The sequence below is a fragment of the Rhincodon typus genome, chromosome 23 (assembly GCF_021869965.1).
Source record: "Rhincodon typus isolate 14 chromosome 23, sRhiTyp1.1, whole genome shotgun sequence".
Classification (NCBI taxonomy): Eukaryota; Metazoa; Chordata; class Chondrichthyes; order Orectolobiformes; family Rhincodontidae; genus Rhincodon; species Rhincodon typus.
In genome coordinates, this window is record NC_063354.1 from 41556574 (window position 1) to 41580069 (window position 23496).

The window sequence follows — 23496 nt, forward strand, 5'->3', positions numbered from 1 at the left end:
TAACAAGGTGTAGAGCTGGATGAACACAGCAGGCCAAACAGCATCAGAGGAGCAGGAATGCTGACGTTTCAGGCCTAGACCCTTCTTCAGGAAATTTTTCTGAAGAAGAGTCTAGGCCCAAAACGTCAGCCTTGCTGCTCCACTGATGCTGTTTGGCCTGCTGTGTTCATCCAGCTCTACACCTTGTTACCTCAGATTCTCCAGTATCTGCAGTTCCTACTATCTCTGAAACAAATTCAGTTGTGACTCACACGACATGCAAGATGTACATCAATTCTATTAATACCACAAAAAGGGGAGAGAATTTGTATCATAGGTATTTAAAAATTTGTTTCATAAAAACTGTCTTGTACGTGGTCCGATGAGATGCTTACTCAATGTAAAGATGGCAGAGGTTGATAGATGGAGAGAATTAAATGAAAAACAAATGGTGTGAGGTTGTGTCTGCCAAGAGAACACAATGGAATTTGATTAAGTTAGAAAACCTTCTCTTGTCAAACTCCAAGCTCAAAGCAGCACATTCTGGTCAGCAGGAGCTGTGTTTAATACAAAGCAGGTGACGAGAAGACTTTGAAAAGGGGAAACATTCACGAAATACAAACATGCAGCCTCTCATTAAAATGATGTCAGAGCTGGATAAAGCCAGAACACATGGCTATCCTGGCCGCTCAGGTAGACATCCTGGGCACTGAAGGTGCTGAACAATTACTTCTTGAAAGGAACAACAGGGCTATTTTTCCTGTCCTACTTTGGTTTTTTTCAAAACCATCAAGACTAAGGGAAGAAATATTACTTTTTAGCACGCAGCTAATGCTACGTAAGTCCAATTCAGTTTCTCGAAAGGTTATGTCCTAATTGGTACAACGTTTGAAGGAACTGAATCCCACAAATCTTTTCTCAGTTATCCACTAATGACTTTAGACAAATAGCATCAAATGTAAAGACACAAATGGCATTCACTGTATTACAGTTAAACATAGAAAGCTGATGGGCTATGTTGTCTGGCAGGACTGCCTTGCCTTCATTGTGGCTATTGCTATTTCTCAGTTCCCACCAACATCTCCTGACCAATCGCTGCAGCCTGGCCTCGGGGTGAGGGGCTGGGGTGGTGGTGAGGCAGACAGAACAATGCGAGGTGGTATGAATGAATACCCTGCACAATGCACTGAGTTTTGGGGAAAAGGTGTGGAGGGTACGGAGAGGGGAAGCAGTTGGTGAAGTGTTAATGAGGGGGTGGGCTAAAACTTCAATATAATGGAAAATGGGAAGGTTTTGCACCAAGAAATGTTATAAACAGACACTCCTTTATCATTGCAACAATTGCAAATCAGACTGACTTTCTTTCAGTAGTAAGTTTTGGAATGCAGAATGTAAATAAGTTGAAGCATGATATGTGGTGTGTGTAACATGCTTAGGAACAGATGACTTGGCATTAACTGTGAAAACATCTTGCAACCAACATGCTCGGATATGAAATCACACATATGTGGCTCAGGCAGAACTTCAATCCAACTAGGTTTCAGGTAAGGACACTACCACTTAGTCACAAGAACCTCCCGGTACTAATGGTATATGGATTGTTTACTCATAAGTAGAGCATTAACTAGGGATTCACTTGTGCACCTATAAGTAGACACAGGCTGAAACATAGGCTCTCGAACCATGAGTGCAATGCGTCGCTCTGTAAACGCATCTTCATTAAAGTGTGAAAATATTGGCTCCCGTTTTATCCTGCACCAGTTGACTTTCTGGATTTTAACCTCATCATTCCAAATGACACCCACAGCTACCAGCACTGAGGCTTTCCTTGTTTCATGGCTAGGTCTTCCTTGACTGACTTATGGACATTGATCGCACGATTGTTTTCGCGGGACCACTTTGAAAAGTGTACGAAAGATGGTTTGGGGGTGGCACGGTGGCTTAGTGGTTAGCACTGCTGCCTCACAGCACCAGGGACCTGGGTTCAATTCCACCCTCGGGTGACTGTCTGTGTGGAGTTTGCACATTCTCCCTGTGTGGGTTTCCTCTGGGTGCTCCGGTTTCCTCCCACAGTCCAAAGATGTGCAGGTTAGCGTGGGTTGGCTGTGCTAAATTGCCCATAGTGTCCAGGGATATGCAGGCTAGGGGGATTTAGCCAAGGGAAATTCAGGGCTGCAGGGATAGGGTACAGATGGGATAGGGTGGGATGCTCTCCAGAGAGTTGGTGTGGACTTGTTGGGCCGAATGGCCTGTTTCCACACTGTAAGGAGTCTATCAGTCTATCAGGCATGTGTTGGGTACTATGGAAAGAGAACAGGAACAGGAGAAGGTCATTCAGCCCCTCAGGTCTGCTCCACCAATTACTGTGGCTAATTAAATACTTCAATGTTTTTTACCCACACATCTCCCATGAGCCTTTATGCCATCAAAACTTTCTCAACCTCCACTTTAATTATACTCAAAGAGTAAGCTTCCATAGACCTCTGGAGGAGAAATTTCAAAGTATATTCCTGAAATGGAATCCCCCTTAATTTTAAATTGTGTTGCCAGTTCCAGAATCCCCAAATAGAGGAAATATCCTACCTGTATCTGCCCTACATATCCATATAAGAATTTTGCATATATCAATGAGATCGCCTCTCATTCTGCCAAACTCTGTACTCTTTTTACACTTGCTGCCTTCTCGCTCAGCACTGCGTACACAATTATGCTTTCTCGTTGCAAGTACTTAACGGATGATGCAGCTACCATATGGCTCATGCTGATTAATAAACTCTCTTGCTCTCACTGCCTGTCATTGGTGTGTTGGGAGAATTTAAAGATTGACAATCAACCTGTTTGACCATATTATGACACAATTTCCATGGACATCAAGTCCTGAGGTGGGATTTGGAGCCTCTAGCCCAGAGACAGGGCTATTACACAATGCATCACAAGATCTTGTCTAATAATTGCCAAAAGCATTCTTATTGTTGCCTCATATGTGAAAGCCCCAGATGGTAGGAGGATAACATGATGAGCTTTGGTCTTTACCTATTGAACAATTCTTATCTTTCTCACTGCCTTCTCAATATCATCCATTAGTTTATTTTTTCTTCATAGAAAAGATCAATTGATTATGTCATGAACTCATTTTTTTATTCACTCATGGGATGTGGGCATTGCTGGCTGGGCCAGTATTTATTGCCTGTCCTTAGTTGCCTTTGAGAAGGTGGTAGTGAGCTGCTTTCTCAAATCGTAAGTGGTATCACAGGTAAGAGATGCCAGACCTTTTCGATTTTGGATTTTCTCATCTAGTTATTCTGTGTAGTACAGGGCCTTGGTGAGTTTACAGCTGGAGTATTGTGTGCAGTTTTTCTCTCTTCATCCGAGGAAGGATGTTCTGGCTTTGGCGGGAGAGCTACAAAGGTTTCCGAGACTGATTTCTGGAATGGCAGGGCTGGCAAATGAAGAGAGGCTGGATCCATTAGGACTATATTCACTAGGATTTAGAAGTGAAGGGAGTATTCCATAGAAACCTGTAAATGTTTAACAGGACTAGACAGGCTAAGTACAGAATGAAGCTCTGGATGATGGAGGAGTCTAGTTCCAGGGGGTCACAGTCTAAGGAGTCAGGGTAGGCCATTTAGGACTGGGGTGAGGAGAAATGTCTTTACCCAGAGAGTGGTGAGCCTGTGGAATTATCTGAAGGAGGTTGAGACCAAAACATTGAACGTTTTGAAGGAGGGTTGGCATGGTGGATCAATGGTTAGCACTGCTGCCTCACAGCGCAATCGATCCTGGTTTGATTCCACCTTCGGGTGACTCTCTGTGTGGAGTTTGCACGTTCTCCCCGTGTCTGCATGGGTTTCCTCTGGGTGCTCCTGTTTTCTCCCACAGTTCAAAGATGTGCAGACGAGGTGGATTAGCCAATGGGAAATGCAGGGTTATGGGATGGGGGATGGGTCTGGGTGGGATGCGCTTTGAAGTGTCGGTATGTTCTCAATGGGCCGAATGGCCTGCTTCCACACTATAGGGATTCTAAGAGTCAGATCTACTTCTAAGGGATTAAAGGAATCAAAAGGTATGGGGAGAAAGTGGACAGGGGACTGAGTTGGATGGTCAGCCATGATTATATTGAATGGTGGAGCAGGCTTAATGGACTTAGTGGCTTTCTATTCTCCATTTCTATTTTCTATGTTTCTTTTCCTGCCTTATAGAGCCACTGTCTTCAAGCAGTAGGAATTTCATGGCAAAAAGCAATTCCTGGAAAAGGTAACAGCTGACTGCACATTGAAAACCCACATTCACCAACCACACAGAGACAGAGAAGAGCTGTTTGTTTGGTACCCTGGTGCATTGGAGTACATCCGAATGTTCATTAAATCTCCTCATGCTCAAATGCCTTCTCATTGCATGCATGCAGATAATCTTGATCTACTCATATTGAACGGCACAGAGTTTCTTCACACATCTGCTGCAGAAGCGTTTTGTTCCTTTGAAGAATGAAGCGTCTGCTGAAGGACTTATTATAAAAGTTAATACAATGCAAGGACAGCATTCAATGAGATCAGGTCACTGCATAAAGTCTCATGGTTATCTGCCTAGGAGAGGAGCGAAAATAATTTGCAAAGATGAACCAGAACTGACAGGCTGTAAATATCAGGAAAGGCTTAACAGTTTGTAATGTTTTAAAGCTGAGTAGAGGTCTTTATAATTATGATAAGAGGCTCAGGGAAGATGATTCCATGTGTGAAACATCCAAGGTTATGAATATAAGATAGTCACCATGAATCCAATTGGGAATTCCCAGCAAGAATGTGGGACTTACTCCCCCACTGATTAGTTGAACTGAATAGATTAAACACAAAGGGGAAATGCATGATAAATGCACCAGATGGAAAAAAAGAAAGATGCACCAATGTCGCAAAGTGAACTAGGGGTGTCGTGGCAGTATGTGTGGAGCATCGACACTGGTTTTGAGCTTTTCCTTATTTTCCGCTCGTACTTGGTGGCATCTGAGGCAGATACAGCATGTGCTCATGTCTGCTTCCATAAGTAGTTCTTTGAGGAGCAGATTGTGAGTGACTGCCAGAGGTAGCAGAGTCATAGAGTCATGTGGCACTGAAACAGACCTTTCGGTCCATCCAGTCCCCGCTGAACATAATCCCAAACTAGACTAGTCCCACTTGCCTGCTCCTGGCCCATATTCCTCCAACCTTTCCTATTCATGTATTTATCTAAATATCTTTTACATGTTGTAATTGTATCCACATCCACCACTTCCTCAGGAAGTTCATTCCACACGTGAACGATCCTCTGTGTAAAAAAATTTGCCCCTCATGTCTTTTTTAAATCTCTCTTCTCTCACACTTAGTCTTGAAATCCCCCATCCTAGAGATAGGACACCTACCATTAACCCTATCTATACACCTCATGATTTTATAAACCTCTATAAGGACATCGCTCAACCTCCTAAGCTTCAGTGAAAAAAGTCCCAGAGCAGCCTTTCTTTATAGGTCAAACCTTCAATATCCAGCAACATCCTGGTAAATCTCTCCCGAACCTTCCCTAGCTTCATAATATCCTTCCTATAACAGGGCCACCAGAACTGCACAAAGTACTCCAGAAGAGTCCTCACCAACATCCTGTATAACCTCAACATAACGTCCCAATTCCTACACTCAAAGGACTGAGCAATGAAGGCAAGCGTGCCAAACGCCTTTCTAAACACACTGTCTATATGTGATGCAAACTCTATGTCCCTCTGTTCTACAACACTACCCAAGGCCCTACCATTAATTGTATAAGTCCTGCCCCTGTTTGTTGCACCAAAATGCAATAGTAGCTTGAGCGGAATCACTGTGCATTATGTATGGCTGACCAGGGACTCTCCTTTTCTTGCCACTTGTCATAGGTGTATCAGAAAGATTTACAATCAAACATATTAAAGCTACATTACAAATGCACTTTCTGTGACTGAACGGGGTTTTAACCTGGAATTTTAGGAGCAGAGGAAGAGTCATTACTGGCTTAGAACAAACTGTGACAATGGTCCCTTTCATTTTAAATCATCCCCTTCCATTTTTGTTCCATCCAGTAGATACGGGAGGGAATGGGGAAAGAGCTTTCACACTTCCCACATGACAAGGCTGCTATTATTTCAAATAAGAGGCACATAGAACATATGTGGTAAATCATTTGTAGGGAAACCTTAAGAAAATGAACTTTTATTTTGGCGCTTAAATGTAATTAGGCAACAACATCTGTTCTCATTGGAAAATAGAGAATCCGGGACAAGATCCAAGTTTAAAACATAATGAAAGGAATCGACAGGTGGATTAAGGGAGCCTCTCACTGCCAAAAAAGGACAGAGCTTGCTTATGAGGTAAGAGAGCCACAAAATGAATGCTATTTCAGAAGTTAACTGCTTACAGCTCAGTGAGGCACCTGTGGGACTGATTGTATCCAAGTGCAGATCATTGTGATTCAGTTCATGCATTGTTAGCAATAGGATACTGGCAAATTAGCAACTGAGCAGTAATTGGGCAAAAATGAGCTTGGCTTTAAGGTGCGTGGTAGATACTACACATCCGTGATGGTTATAAGCAAAATACTAAATAAAAAGCCGAAAGAACTGTGAACGCTGGAAATCAGAAACAAAAATAGAAATTGTATAAAAGCTAACAATGGATTGAGTGTGGTAGCAGACCATGTGATAACAAGGCCTGGTGTGTGAGGATTGGGGTAAGGACATGGGAGAAGGTGCCTCAAAGTTGAATTCAAAGATATAACACCTGCCTATTTACTTCCTCTCTCCCCAGTATCCAAGGGCCCAATCACACCTTCCAGGTGAAACATCACTTTACCTGCACTTCCCAGAATCTAGTCGACTGCATTTGCTGCTCACAATTTGGTGTCCTCTACATTGGGGAAACGAAGCATAGACTGGGTGACTGCTTTGCAGAACATCTCAGTGCAAGCTAGAAGAACAGCACCTCATTTTCTGGTTGGGAAGTCTACCGCCTTCTGGACTTGATATTGAGTTCTTCAATTTTAGGACATGAAGCATCTTCTCCCGTGTCCTTACCCCAACACTCTCAAACCAGGCCTTGTTGTGACACAGTCTGCTATTACACACCACCCATCATTAGCCACTACTAGTCTCCATTAGCAGCCATTCATCCTTCCAGCTGGAACATTATCCACTCCTTTGTCTGTCCAACTGTTCTTCTCTCTCTTTGGCCCCTGTCCCCACCTATCATTTATTCCTTACCCTCCCCCCACCCTACCTCCTGCATATAAACCGTTTCCTAGCTACCATCAGTTCTGAAGAAGGGTGACCGGACATGAAACGTTAACTCTGATTTCTCTCCATAGATGCTGCCTGACTTGCTGAGATTTTCCAGTAATTTCTGCTTTTGTTTATAAGTTAAATACTCTTTCTTTTACTAATTTGCTTTGGTTCACAGGAGTAAAAAATAAGTTTCAATGTGCCATGTTACATTGTTCCTCGGATGTATGGAAGGAAAAGCATATGAATGTGCACTGAAGATGGGGTAGCCTCTCTCTCTCACTATTTCTATCTCTTGTGGTGGGCTTCAAACCTCCCACAACTGCCTGAAGTATGCATCTTTTCCAACGCACATTCCACCCAATCCTGTTTTCCCAGGTTCTGCATTGAATCTAGATTGGTGTGTCTACCTTCTGAAATGCACCCCCTTTGTTTTCCTCAGCTGAGGGTTTGTGTTTTGTTCCAATCAACAAGGATCTTGAGGGGATCTATCCCATTTCCCAAACTTGAACATTGAGCCCATCTAATTGCTCTCACAACGATGACAGATTTCTGCTGCTTGTCTCTTTATTCTCACCAGACCCTGATCACCTTTTGGCCTTCCTACAAGAACAACGTAAGTGCACCATCAAACATATCTTCCACTTCCATTTTTCTGGAGCGGCCATCCCTTCTGTGGTGCCCTGAGTCACTCATTCTTAGCTCTACACCTGCAAATGCTAATATCTAAATAAAAAATATCTTCAAAGCATTTTCACAAAACTCCTTTCTTGCTTCTTCTGATATGTTCTCCTTCAGGTTTCTGTGTCTCTGAATTCTTGTCTTTGAGGTGGAAAATGTGAAATATAATTGCTTCCAGTTACTGGGTGTGAAATAGTGTCTAGTGTTTGGAGAGATGGACAAGGTGAAAAATCAGAGGTCAGCTGTGGAAATGCGAATGTAGCTAAGGTTCAGTTTTTTCAGTTTTTCAGTTGCTTCAGTTTTCTATTTCTCTGCTACCTTCCTGTATAATGGCAGAAGGTACGATGCCAGCCCATGCACCAAGCCGTACACAATCATCCTTGTTCCTAGACGTCCTTGCCAAGTGAGGGAGAAATTCATGTGTCCTTTCTCTTCTCCTGTCTACTGAATTCACTGCCCACAGGGTGGTCTCCTCTACAATGCGGAGACCAGAGGCTAATTAGGTAGCAGTATTAATAAACACTTTAACGCTGTCCACAGGATTGACATCAAACCTGTAGTGGCTCACTTCCCTTCCTCTTCCATTCACCCTCTGTCATTGAACTCATAACACTGTTGTAACGAAGTTCAATGCAAAGTTCAGAAATAATAGTTTACCTTCCTTTCATGTTCATTCATGCGATGAGGGCATCGCTGGCTAGGCCAGCATTTATTGTCCATCCCTAATTGCCCAGAGGGCAGTTAAGAGTCAAACACATTGCTGTGGATCTGGAGTCACATGTAGCCCAGGTAAAGATGGCAGTTTCCTTCCCTAAAGGACATTAGTGAACCAGATGAGGCTTTTTTTCCGACAATCAACAATGGCTTCATGGTGATCGTAGACTTGTAATTCCAGATTTTCATTGAATTGAAATTCCACCATCTGCCATGGTGGATTTGAATCCAGGTCCACAGAACATTATCTGGATAAATAGTATGGCAATGATACCACCAGGCCATCACCTCCTCTCCACCTTTCTTCCAGGCACCCAACAGAACCTCTGATCCAATCCTGATTTCCATCTTGGAAATACATCGCCATTCCTTTAGTGTTGCTGGGCCAAAATGCTGGGACTCCCTCACTACTCACACCAAATGGACTACAGCAGTTCAAGAAGACAGCTCACCACTACTGCCTCAAGGGCAACTAGGATTGGGACAATAAATGCTGTCCCAGCAGGTGATGCCCATATCGCCTGCATTAATAAAAAAAACCTTAGCTACGTTCGCATTTCCACAGCTGACTTCTGATTTTTCACCTTGTCCATCTCTCCAAACACTAGACACTATTTCACACCCAGTAACTGGAAGCAATTATATATCCTATTTTCCACCTCAAAGACAAGAATTCAGAGACACAGAAACCTGAAAGAGAAAATATCAGAAGAAGCAAGAAAGGAGTTTTGTGAAAATGCTTTGAAGATATTTTTCATTTAGATATTAGCATTTGCAGGTCCATTGGACCATTTTTAGTAGGCACAGAGTTAACTCTTCCAGCTCTTAGCGGCACAGGAATGAAGCCTTATGAAGGTATCATTGATTCAGAGTTGGCAAAATTCTGCTGGGTAAGTGGTGTGAGATATCTACCATCCGATGAGCATTTTTCCCACTTTGGAGTTCTATATAAAGATTAGAGTTAAAAAGACCATAAGAAACAGTATCAAGATTAGGCCATTCAGCCCCTCAAGCCTGCTCCACCATTCAATAGCATCATGGTTGATCTGATATTCCTCATGTCCACTTTCCTGCATTTTCCCCATACTCTTGAATCACTCCTTCACCCCGATCAAGAATCTATCTATTGCAGCCTTAAATATACACAAGGACCCCACAGCTCCCCACAGCTCTACTAGCAAAGAGTTTCAAAGATTCTCAACTCTCAGAGAGAAAATAATTCCTCCTCATCTCAGGCTTAAATTGGCACCCTTTTATTCTGAGACTATGCCCTCTGGTCCTAGACTCTCCCAAGATGGGAAACAGTCTCTCAGTATGTACCCTTCAAGCCCCTTAAAAATCCAATATGTTTCAATCAGATCGCCTCTCATTCTTCTAAACTCCAGTGAGTAGAGTCCTAAACTATTCTAATCCTGGTTTATTTCCTTATTTCTTCTGGCAAGACCTTTAGATAAAAGCAAGTCAATTACATCTGTGCCAAAGAATTTACCATTGAGAACTTAATTTTCTTCTGACTGGAACACTATATTGAAACAGAAAACTTGCATTTTCAATGGCACCTTGAGGATTTTAGTGGCTTGTATTGCCTCAATGCTTATAGTTTAGGGTTTGCACATTGGTGAGATGGTTATTCATGTCTCTCTGTAGCCTGTAGTGGTTTCCTGTTCCCTAAGACCTATAGCTGTCGCCTCTTGGACGTTCTGGAAACCTTTTTGTTTCCATCTTTGTACATAAGATATAAACTTGTAGAGAAATGCAGGTTCTGAAGAAGAGTCATTCTAGACTTGTAACATTAACTCTCTCTCTCTCTATGGATGCTGCCTGATCTGCTGAATTTCTCCAGCACTTTCAGCATTTGCTTTTTCACAGATCTCCAGCACCTGCAGTATTTGGTTTGTAATTGTCCATAACATAGTTCTCTGCAAGTTCACCATTTCTCAGTACAGATTGTACAAACCTTTGATGTTACCCAGCAGGGTAATGAAACGCCTGCAAATTAACGAACCAGCTCGGTGAACCAACCACAACAATCCACAACCCGAGCTTCAAATCTACTCAAGAATTCTTTCTTCGCAGGCTATTGCATGTGGCCACAGGCCTCTGTTGCATCATGATATACATCGTTAACACACCCATTCTCATTAAAACACACTTGGACCATTCTAAAAATGCTTTACAACCAATAAAATACTTGTTGAAGACAAATCAACAAGGTGTAAGAGGGGAGGGCAATATTTGCCAAGTTAATCAACAGGATTGGACAAATTGGCTCCCTTAACTAAAAAAAACGCAAACTTGGAAGTTAGCTTTGACCGTTAAGTTAGTGGAGTTGATGAATCATCGGAGCTAATCAAGTTTAAAGAGGGGATGACTTTAATGACAAACAGTACATTTGTGCACTTTATATGGTCTGCATTTATAACTGATAGTGCAGCAGCGATAGTCTTTGTGCCTTGTACAATTGTCTAGTGGTGTCGCAATTAAAGTGCAAACTGGAGTTAAGACTTCCAGAGAGATGGCTTGGGAGTGAATTTGTTTGTATGCTGTCATGTGAGTTTATTAATATCTTGGGGGCAGAGTCATCTTTCACAATCAGACCTGACGAATTTGCCTTGAAAGTGTGCGTGCGGCAATGAGCCAACAAAATGAGAGCAGGACATTTAACCAGAACATTACACACCGACGAAGGAATTTTAACAGAGTGCACTTTAACGCTGCTCCATTCTGTCAGATGTTCAATGGACAAGGTGGCAACAGACGAGATCCAATCAGCTCAGAGAACTTACCCGGCAATAACAATGAAAAAGTCGAGGCGGTTCCACGTGTCACCGAGGTAACATTTCGGGCCAAAGATGCCCAGCGCAATCATCTTGGCAATCATCTCTACAGCGAAGAATGCAAAGATGAAATCGTCAAAGCCCTGAAAAACAGAAGGAGCAGACAGTCAGTGTGTTAAATGGAGGCTGGCGCAGGGACATTAGGCTGTGGCCATCCACCACGATAAAAAAAAGACTTGATATTTATGGGATTGGATCGCAGAGGACCTGTCAGGTGGCAACTAATAGAAAAGGTAAGTTATTTACACTGTTCATTGACGGTGCAACTGTCAGTCATTCAGTCTGGAATCTGACATCCAATTCATCTCCTTATCTCTTAAGCCCTGTGAGCAACTTGCTTGTCACAAAGTGTAGCCACGGTGGAAAATGATTAAGATCCATCCATTGGAAAATCTCCTGATCCTGTAGGATATTGGTACATCTGAGCGTAACACTGCTGGAAGGCAGGAACAGAGGAAGGCCATTCTACCCTCAAGCCTATGCTGTAAGTCACTTAGAATGTGGATGATCTGTATCCTAACCCTGGGCTCTATTTAATGGAGCTTATGGTGGTCTCGGACACACGTTGGAGAGCCAGTGGGAGGCCCATTGCCCCTCCTATGGCGATGGCTGGACTCACCCCTTTTACTGGACAGTGGGAGGCTTTCATCAGTTCAACGACCCTGCAGGCAGGAACTGCAGGTCAGTCAGAGGTCAGTAGGTCCATTGAAGAGAATCATTTCCAGGAAGGAAATGCCTGCAGCTGGTTTGTCATCACCTGAGGCCATTGGTGGGTCCCAGAACACTGCAAGGATTGGGGCAGGCTGCTGTTGAGGGTGCAAGTTATGATGGAGTATCACTGGGGGTGAGGTTAAATCGGGAAGGAGAGTGGATTGATCTGCATTGAAACAGGTGTGGAACAGGACGGGGTATAAATGGGGTAAGTGTAAAGTGGGTGGGGTAGGTTGGCTGCCTATATATCAGGAGGGTGTAAATTGCATTCGTGTAAACGGGGAGGTGTAATTTGACCAGGAGTAAGTCAGTTGGGTGTAAATTGGGTAAATATACATCAGGCAGGTGTAATTGGACAGAGGGTAGGATCAAAGGGGGTTAATTGGATGGGCGTTAACTCAGGCAGGGGCAAATTGGGTGAGGTCAAATTCGAAAGGGATAAGTCGAACAGGATACATTCAGTCATAGTAGGAACTGCCCATGCTGGAGAATCTGAGATAACAAGGTGTAGAGCTGGATGAACACAGCAGGCCAAGCAGCATCAGAGGAGCAGGAAGGCTGATGTTTCGGGCCTAGACCCTTCTTCAGAAATGGGGGAGGGGGAAGGCATTCTGAAATAAATAGGGAGAAAGGGGTAGGCGGATAGAAGATGGATAAAAATCCACCTCTTTGACCTGTCTGTCTCCTCTCCACCTATCTTCTCCTTAGAAGATGGATAAAAATCTGCCTCTTTGACCTGTCTGTCTCCTCTCCACCTATCTTCTCCTTTATCCATCTTCTATCCGCCTCCCCCTTTCTCCCTATTTATTTCAGAACCCCCTTCCCCTCCCCCACTTCTGAAGAAGGGTCTCGGCCCGAAACGTCAGCTTTCCTGCTCCTCTGATGCTGCTTGGCCTGCTGTGTTCATCCAGCTCTACAAACTGTTATCTCAGGACACATTCAGTGATGTCACTCAGATGTTTGTTAGTTATGATGGGAATGAATCAATGCAGAAATATGTATCATATTACAGTGTGCCTCCTTCAACACATACAGCAGGTTGGAAGATGTGGCTGACCAGGTCTGAGCTGACATTGGTTTCCTGAAGTAAAATTCAACAACAAGCCAAATTTATTTTTGTGGAACTGAAGATGATGAGAGTGCCTTCTACCTCTGATGCAGAACGTGACAATAATGTCACTTTAAGAGGTTATTTTGTCCTTTTTTTTTGAAGTGATGTTGTAAGGCAGAGGTACAGAGCTGTGTCTAAAAAAGTAAACAACTTGTGAGGCCTTGGGATTTTTTTAAAGTTGGAACGATGGAAGCAGCCTAGTTGAGGCCATCTCTCACAGACCAGGTTTTCTGTTTTTTTTTTAATTTTTAGGTTTAGCTTTAAGCAGGAGCTATTGGGGTTTGAATGTCTTCTGGCTGCTACATCTCAGAATTTTCTCGATGTTTTTTTCCTCCTGGATTGGAGAACTGCACGTGAGAGTCTGTGTCTGAATTTTCCCTTTTGCCAAGGGGTGTGTTTATGAGAAGCTACTATATTGGAACAGTTAATTCATAATAGTTACTGTATCTATTATTCAGTTAAGTTTTCCATTAGAGTTACGTTATTCTAAATTCCTCTTTCTTTTGTTGGTGTTTGTATAGTGTTTAATAAATTGTGCCTTGCTTAATGTCGAGTAGTTTGACCAGTTGCATTGCATCTGGGACATTACATTTGCCTTTAAAATAAAAAAAAGTTAGGGTTTTGTGAGAGGGCCTGGTCTGGTCCTTAACAAGAATGAGAAATGATACTGCAGTCATTCACCAACTGGCAATCCTGCTTCTCTATGTTGGCCAGAGATAGTAGGAACTGCCGATGCTGGAGAATCTGAGATAACAAGGTGTAGAGCAGGATGAACACAGCAGGCCCAGCAGCATCAGAGGAGCAGGAAAGCTGACGTTTCAGGCCTAGACCCTTCTTCAGAAATAGGTATAAATTAGGATGGATGTCAATTGGATGGGGATGTAAGTTTGATCATGCATCTGGCAGTGTCTGCTTGCTATGTGATTGTTATGGGAAAAGTTACACTTGAGTTTTGTTGCACTGCACCAATGTTTGTGTACAGGATGCACCCATTGGTGGTTCCATTCGGCTAGTGAGAACTTGCATATCTTGAATGCCAGTTATTTCTTTGACTGTTTGATTTCTTCATAAAGGACATTGACAAGTTGTTGAAGTGGGCAGGTAGGTGGCAGATAAAGTTTAAAGCAGAGAAATGTGAGGTGATGCACTTTGAAAGACAAACTGAAATACGATATACAATAAGGAGTATAATTCAAAAGGGGGGTGCAGAAGCAGACAGACCTGGGTGTATGTATGCACAGATCACAGTTGAAGAGAGCAGCTAATAAAATGAGCAGTGTCCTTGGCTTTTTTAATAGGGGCACAGAATACAAGAAGAAGGAGGTGATGTTGAACTTGTATAAGACATTTGTTAGACCCCAGCTGGAGTATTGTGTACAATAGTGAGTGCCACATTATAGGAAAGATATGAATGTATTGGAGGCAGTGCAGTACAATTTACAAGAACGGTTCCAGGAATAAGAAGCTTCAGTTACGAGGATAACCTTCAGTTGGGACGGTTCTGCTTGGAGAGGAAAAGGCTGAGAGGACATTTGATTGAGGTTTTCAAAACATTGAGTGGGCTGGATAGTGTAGATAGGGAGAAACCATACCTGCTCATAGAAGGAACATGAGCAAAAGGAGCATAGATTTAAAATAATGCACAAAAGAAGCAAAGGTAATGTGAAGAAAATCTTTTTCACTCAGCACGTTGTTAGGTTAGGGAATGCACTGTTTGGGAATGCTTTGAATACAGGATCAATCGAGGCAATCAAGGAGACATTGGATGATCATTCGGATTGAAGTAGTGTACAAGAGTATGGGGGAAAAATGTAGGAGATTGCCACTAGGTAATAGAACGAGAGCAAGCATGTTGGGCTAAATGGCATCCTTCAGCTCTGTGATTTGCGGTTCAAGCAAAGACAAAAGCCTACAGGATTCACTGTGGCTGCTGGGGAAGTGCAACTTGTCCTAAATCTAATAAGAAAATCTCTTTTAATATTATTAAACCTCTGCTCCTGACATTCCCTTGACTGTGATGATTGACAGGGTGAAGTGTGAACAGCATGTACATTTTAAAAAAAGCCTTTCACAGATCATTCCAGCAAACATTGCATTTTTAATGTTGCATAAGATAAACTAATTTGAAAAAATACAGCGTTCGCTGAAACTTGATGGGTAGGAAACGATTGCTAATTTCAACATGCCGTTAAAAATAGTCTCACATCTGTCTTTAATGCTGAAGAGAATGAGGGGCTATAAATGGCTTGCATTAATGAACCAATGTAAAGATTGGGGTTAATGTACCGGATTCTACTTTGCCAATCTATAAGGACTGCTCACTGAATTACCAAGAATTACAGATTAATCCTGAGATGATGCTTTGAGCAAGCACATAGGAGGAGGGGATGTAAATGCACAGCAGAAAGATCAGTGGGTTATTAACTCAGAGCCCCAGGATAATTTCTAGGAACACGATTTCAAATCCCACCATGACAAAGGGTGAAATGTGGATTCTTTAAAATCTGAAGTTGGAAGCTAGTATAATGGTGACCATGTGTTGATTGTTGCAAAAGCCCATCAAATATCTAATGCCCTTTAGGGATGGAAATCTACCCTCCTTAGCCAGTCTGGCCTGCATTTGACTCCAGACAGACATGAATGAGGTCGCCTCTTAACTGTCCTATGAAATGACCCAAAGATCCAATTAGTTCAGGGACAACTAGGGTTGGGCAGCAAATGTGACGCCCACACCCAGACAAGATTAAAGGACACAAAATTATAAAGAACATTAAAATAAATTTAAATATCTTTTTCACTTTTTTAAACACATTTGTTCATTTGGTATAAAAGGAATTTTGGATGATGAGGGGACAAGGGCTTTTTACTGCGTGGCACAGGTAGATGTGGGAGGTCAGGTTTTGAAATCTCCAAGAATGTGTCCTATCAGATTATACAACCTTACCCAGGTTTGGTAAAATAAGAGAAGGAGCTTTAGACTTCATCTCTTTGAAAAGCAACCTAGCCTTTGAAAGACTCTCTTGCCTGTACAGAATGGTTATCAGAGTTTGATACTTCACAACTGAAAGACTAAAACTAGGGAATATAATTTAAGAACTAGCGATCTCCCCTTATATGTAGACATGGGATTTCTCTTTTTCTCAGAGGGTCATTAGAATGTGGAATTCTCTCCCCTAGACGGTAGCAGAATTGAGGATTTTAAATTTATTCAGGGTTGGGCTAGAGAATTTTTTCATTGGTGAAGGTGTCAGGTATTGCGAGGGAGGAGACAAGGAAGTCGAGTTGTGATCAGTTATGATTTTATCCAATGGTGGACTAGTCACAAAGGGGTAATTGGCCTAATTTTACCCCATTGCATTCTGGAATCTAATTTCTGATACCTAACTGAAGTGACCATTCTTCTGTTGTAAATTTCAACAAAAAAATGGCAGCATTGATAAGCCTAATCTTGTCCAATATCATCACTATTATTTATATAGCAGTTTTGATGGAATGAAACATTCCAAGGCACTGTGAGAATGGTGGCTAGTGTCGGTTCTCGGAACTTGAGAAAATCTAGGGACAGACTGAAATGTAACGATCTACAACCAAATGACACAGACCATTTCTGAAACAACTGGTCCATGCCTTCTGGCTCCTACTGCTTATAGTTCCATCTACTCGTGTTTCTCTGTACGTCAGCTACAAGTGAACACCACATACAGAGTGCTGCTTCAAACTGCTACAACATTGTACAGGAGTATTATAAAGCAGACCATGACACTGAGCCTCTTAAGCAGGTATTAGGTCAGACGATCAAAAGCTTCATCAAAAGGTAGGTTTCAAGGTGTCTTACAGGGAAGAAAGTGAGGTACAGGCGCAGAGGGGTGAAGGGCATTAACTCTAGATTTTGGGCCTTGGGCTGTTGAAGGCACAACCACCCATTGGTAGAGCTACTGTGATGAGAATGCATAACAGACAGGATTAGGGAAGCTCAGCTATCTTGGAAGGTTGCAGGAGATAGGCCATGAAAAGATTTGGAAACAATGATGAGAACTTTGAAATTAAGACATTGCATGAATTGGATCCAAACTAATCAGCAAGCTCAGGGGTGACAGGGGAATGGGACATGCTTTAAGTTAAGACTCAAGCAGCAGAGTTTTGGAAAACCTTAGTTTTACGGACTGTAAAATTTGGGAGGCCAATAAGGAGTGCATAGGAATAGAGTAAACAAAGGCATGGTGAGAGGTTTCAGCAGCAGATGAACGAAGATAGGGAATGAAGTCAGGTGGTGTGATCCTTGCTCACTGTGTGCCCTTTACAGTCATCAGGAGTTGACAGTTTCCTTTCTAGTCACATGGCTATCAACAGACTGTTGTAAAACCTCTACAGATCTATGAACTCAGCAGAGAGCAGATCTGAGATCTTCCAGCTCTGCAAGGTCTGGTTTTTATCATCAGTGTGCACTTCTCACTTGAGAGGACCATCAAACAGTGACTGTTGGAGAATGGCCCTGCCTCTCAGGCTCAGCAACAGGCTAAATAGCCTAACAATACTTGCTATCTTTGCTGATATATAAAGAATGGACACATGGGTGCGCTACTTACCTTTGTTATGTGCTATCTTTTGTGATGAAGACCAAGGATTTAGAGAAATGCAAGAACCTATGAAATAGGAGCGGGAATATAGAGTTTATTGTCTTTCAAGCTTCCTCTGCCATTTGATATTAGCATGGTTGACGTTTGACTTCAAGCCCACTTTCTTACCTTCTCCCCAAATCCCTTCATTCTCCAAGCTCCAAAATCTCTCTATCTCAGCATGAATGAGACAGTATCCACAATCCTCTGGGGTAGAGGGTTCCAAAGATTCACATCCTTTGGGTGAAGAGATTTCTCCTTATCTCAGTTCTAAATGATCAGCTCTTTATCCTGAGACTGTGCGTCATGTCGTAGATGGGTGGCATGGTGCCTCAGCGGTTAGCACTGCTGCCTCACCAGGGACCCGGGTTCGATTCCACCTTCAGGTGACTGTCTGTGTGGAGTTTGCACATTCTCACCGTGTCCGTGTGGGTTTCCTCTGGGTGCTCCTGTTTTCTCCCACAGTCCAAAGATGTGCAGGTTAGGGTGGATTGGTCATGCTAAATTGCCCGTAGTGTCCAGTGATATGCAGGCTAGGTGGATTAGCCATGGGAAATGTGATGTTAGAGGAATTGGGTGGGATGCTTTTCTGAAGGTTTGTGTGGGCTGAATGGTTTGCTTCCACACTGTAGGGATTCTATATCCCAGCCAGGGGGAAATAGCTCCCTCAGAATTATTATATTTCAATGAGTTCATCACTTTTTTTTTCTAAGCTCCTGAGAATGTGGTCCCAATTTACCCTGCCTCACATCATAGGACAACCTCCACATCCCAGGTACCAATATAGCGAATGTTCATTGTACCAACTCCGATGCTAATATATCCTTCCATTAAAAAAAAGCCTCAAAACTGCACACAGCATTCCAGGAGTAATCTCACCAATGCCCTGAATGCTTGTACACCATACCCTACACAAGAAAGACCAAAAGGAATTGTGCTTTTCAAATTGCTTGTAGTATTGGCATGCCAGCTTTCTGTGCATCTTGTTGAATGCACAAGCCATCAACATTTACAACATTCACAGACAAAATATTACTTTTCTATTCTTATGACCAAATGAATATTCTCACACTTCCTCACTTTACACTCCAGCTGTCGCTTCGTTGTCCAATCACCTAGCCTCAAAAACAACTGTAAAAAACAGATTGCCTCGAGGAGTACAGAGATCCAGTTAAAAAAAAGAAATTAGGAAATTGAAGAGAGGGTGTGAAAAAATATTGTCAAGCAAGATAAAGGAAACCTCAAAGATGTTTTACTGGTATATAAAGAGTGAAAAGATAGTTAAGGGAAAAGTGGGACCCATCAGAAATGAAGAAGGGAACTTGAGTGAAGATGCAGAGGATATGGGAAAAATTTTAAATGTTTTTTTATCTCTGTATTCACAAAGGAAAGGGATGATGTGGATACTTTAATTCAAGAGGAGTGGTGTGAAATATTGTCAGAGGAGTTGGAATCCTTGAAAGTGGATAAGTCGCCAGGGCTGGATGGATTATTCCCCGGAGTTCTTGCAGTCTATATTTATAATTTTGGAGAATTTACACTCATTTTCCATTTTTGTCTCCTTTTATGAACTTTTTGGTGGCCATTGCTGTTTTTTTACAAAATTCCCAATCCTTAAACTTGCTGCCTTTCTTTGCAACATTATAAGTCTTTTCTTTTAATCCAATATTATTGCTAACCTCCTGAGTAAGCAATGGATGGATATTTCTAGCTTTCGTTTTTGCTTTTAAGTAGAATGCATTTTTGTTGAACATTTTGAATAGTTTCTTTAATATTTTCCCTCTGCCTGTTTGCCACAATTACTGTTATTTTTTATCAAATCTTAGCCACTCTTTCCTCATACATTTGTATGTAGTTTTGTCTATGTTTAAGATTCTTGTTTGGACCTGGAACATGTTACTTTTTAACTTAAGACCAAATTCAAATTTATTATCATCACTTTTTCTGGTAAAACTTTTAATATGAGATTTCACATGAGCCCTGACACATTGCACAATGCAGGTCAATAGCAAGAGGTTAAGAAGGAATCCCAAGGACTTATTTGGCATTTGCAACAGGGTAAATAGAAGGATAAACGTATTAAATACTTGCCTTCAAGAGATAGTGATCAGTTAAGATATAAACAATGTACTATCCAACAGCTAGCATGCTCCAGGACCTTGGTCAAAGTGACAGAGAAATTCTAGGTCAGGCTAAAGAAATTGAGAATGAATGTATCCTGAAGGACAAATGAGTTAAATGCCAGGGTGCTTAAATTCACAAGGATGATCTATGAAGCAGTGATAGTAATTTTGAAGGAATCAGTGGAGAACTGATAAACCGAAGTGATCATGTCAGTTCCATTTCCAAGATGGTGCTAAAACATATTTTGCAAGCCCATTATACATATTATATAGAAATGGCCTTGTATCACGGTTTCAGTGTCAGGTAATCAAATGCAGAGGTAAAACCAAACAGCTCAACATGAACAAATTCAGGGCAGAAAACTCAGGAGGTGGGAACAGGAGCCCAGGTACTGCCTGTGTGAGATGGGGTTACCAAAAGAGATCTTGAGAGCTCAGTGGTTGTTAGCAGATGCGATCAATTTGTAGTTACCACCATATTCCTTTGAATTTTCTATGTGTTTTCCACCACTGTGCTCATTTGTGCATCCCCACACTGAAAATTCAATGCAGAAACTCATACTTATCCAGTACCTCAAAACTATAATATTCCTGACTGGTCTAACCACCATCACCATTTCTGTTACAATCTGCAGCCAGCTGAGACCAATCTTTGTGTCGCCATCCTTTTGAATTTATTGGTTGGTGATGTTCTCCACTTTATAAATGACTTGGATGAGGAAGTGGAAGGGTGGGTTAGTAAGTTTGCCGATGACACGAAGGTTGGTGGAGTTGTGGACAGCATGGAGGGCTGTTGTAGGTTGCAGCGGGACATTGATAGGATGCAGAGCTGGGCAAAGAAGTGGCAGATGGAATTCAACCCAGAAAAGTGTGAAGTGATTCATTTTGGAAGGTCGAATTTGAATGCAGAATACAGGGTTAATGGCAGGATTCTTGGCAGTGTGGAGGAACAGAAGGATCTTGCGGTCCACGTCCATAGATCCCTCAAAGTTGCTACCCAAGTTGATAGGGCTGTAAAGAAGGCGTATGGTGTGTTGGCTTTCATTGGCAGGGGAATTGAGTTTAAGAGCCATGAGGTTATGCTGCAGCTCTATAAAACCCTGGTTAGACCACACTTGGAATATTGTGTTCAGTTCTGGTCACCTCATTATAGGAAGGATGTGGAAGCTTTAGAGAGGGTGCAGAGGAAATTTACCAGGATGCTGCCTGGACTGGAGTGCAGGTCTTATGAGGAAAGGTTGAGGGAGCTAGGGCTTTTTTCATTGGAGCGAAGAAGGATGAGAGGTGACTTGATAGAGGTTTACAAGATGATGAGAGGCATAGATAGAGTGGATGCTCTTTTTCCCAGGGTGGAAATGACTATTACGAGGGGGCATAATTTTAAGGTGATTGGAGGAAGGTATAGGGGAGATGTCAGAGGTGGGTTCTTTACACAGAGAGTGGTGGGCGTGTGGAATGCACTGCCGGCAGTGGTAGTGGAACCAGATACTTTAGAGACTTTTAAGTGACTCTTGGATAGGCAGATGGAGGATAGTATAATGTAGGGTATGCAGGGTAGTTTGATCTTAGTCGGATAATAGGTTGGCACAACATTGTGGGCCGAGGGGCCTGTATTGTGCTGTACCGTAGGCCTCACTCCTCACAATTACAACATTATTTGTACTAATCAGGAAATTGGGATAAATTGTGAACACTAGTGCAGTTGTATTCCTTTATTGCTGTTTGATCACTCATTAGTTTTAATATGTCATATGCAGATATGAGCTTGTACTACTTATATACAGACACTAACAGACTATCTGTATGCTAATAGGGATGAAATGAAAATATAATGGCTTTCAAATACTTCATGGCTGCTTAACCTTTGAGGGGATGTACAAGGCTTCCAATTTATGTCAAAACTGTCTCTGATGAAAACAATCTATTCACTGTTAATCTCATGGTTTGCATTTCAAATGCACTTCTTTTTAAAGTTCTGAAAAATCAGTGTATGTGTTTTTTTGCAACAGAGAGGAGAATTGTCTTTTGGTTTTCAAATCCCACCCTGTGACTTCCCCAATATATTAATGGTGGTGGATCAACGTGCCACATAGTAGTCATTTTGTTTTCTTGTCCAGAATCAGATCTAATTAATCAATCCTGACTTTTGCCAATTTTCCTTGCCCATTATCCCTTTTGTCATTTAATAATGCCATCCCCATCATGGTCCATCTCTTTTTCCTGTCTCTGCATGTGTTCTGTTCACCTCTGCCAGCTTCCAGTTCTGCTAAACGATCAATCTAACAGAGTCATCCATAGCATCAGTATTGGAAACTGTTCTCCACTTCCGATAGCTTCATCTTGTGTAAATATTATTCAGGCAGTGAAAACAAAAACTCTTCAAAGAAATAATAGATTATTATAAAGTCAATCAAATCAGGTTTTCCCTCTCCTCTACAGCTGCGGAAACATTTCTTCCTGAGATCTAAGTGCATTATCTTTTCTTGGAGATCAGCCAGGCATTCATAGAAAGGACGTATCACACAAGCAGGCTGAACAGATTGGTATAGAAGGATTAAACTAAGAAAACATTGTTTTACTGCCACTGGAGGTTTAAATGTAACACAGTTTGACTTGTAGCTTACATGTGGTTAGAATACTGTAACTCTGCTCTGCTATCTGTTGAGGTTTGAATTGTAAGTGTTATAGATCACTCAGGGGGTTGAGTTGCTATGGTAGCATGTACCTTTTTTACATGCGTAGTGTAGTTTGAAAGTGTTAGTGAGTGCAGAGGCTCCAATGTTCCTCTGACCACACCCTGACCAGGAATCTTTCCTGGCTTTCCCAGTTGCCCCTGGGTGGGTTTTGGAAGGATTTTTGGGTTCATACAAGGCCATGTGATGAACACACCTTTCGGGGCTATCACATCCTGAGGTGGGGTTTGAAGCATGTGCTTCCAGCTCAGAGACAGGGACACTATCGTTGTTCCACGAGACTTCCCTTGAACTTTGAGCACACGGTCTGATTAGTTGATTGCGAGGGGTGAGCATATGGAGGAATTTCAACTTCTAAGATGCATCTCACAGCAAGCGAGGGGTGCTTCAGATCCTACTGACCCCTCAGAGATATCGCCAACAACAGTTCACCGCAGTCATGTTTGGCATTTGTACCTCAAAGTGAAACAAAGAGAGCTCACCTGTAGAATTTTGCAGCGCTCCGAGTCACAGGTATTGTCTTCGCAGGGTTGGAACATTCCCAGGGTGACACAATTCAGTAAGATGACCAACATGCTCATCCGTTCGAACCACGTAAGAGAGCGAGGAGTTAAGGAAACATCAAGACATGGACACAGCAACAGACTATCACAAAACCCAGTAAGGAAACCATACATTCAAAACTCCGAAGGTTTACGGCAATGAACAACCAAGGCAGAAGTCTGGTAGGATTGGCTAATCACCATCCAGATTAACAC

The 23496-nt window shown here is 42.3% G+C and overlaps 1 protein-coding gene across 1 annotated transcript in view; it reads right to left on the reverse strand.

The window, feature by feature from the left end:
• The window catches only part of LOC109919653 (voltage-dependent T-type calcium channel subunit alpha-1G-like), a 288516-nt gene extending 265184 nt beyond the window's left edge, over window positions 1-23332 (reverse strand). The window contains exons 1-2 of the mRNA XM_048610895.1: window positions 23221-23332; window positions 11434-11567 (exon numbers count right to left, since the gene is read on the reverse strand). Coding sequence (XP_048466852.1) covers window positions 11434-11567; window positions 23221-23319 — 233 coding nt within the window. The 5' untranslated portion in view covers window positions 23320-23332. The remainder of the gene's footprint in view (window positions 1-11433; window positions 11568-23220) is intronic.
• Window positions 23333-23496: the final 164 nt, after the last annotated feature.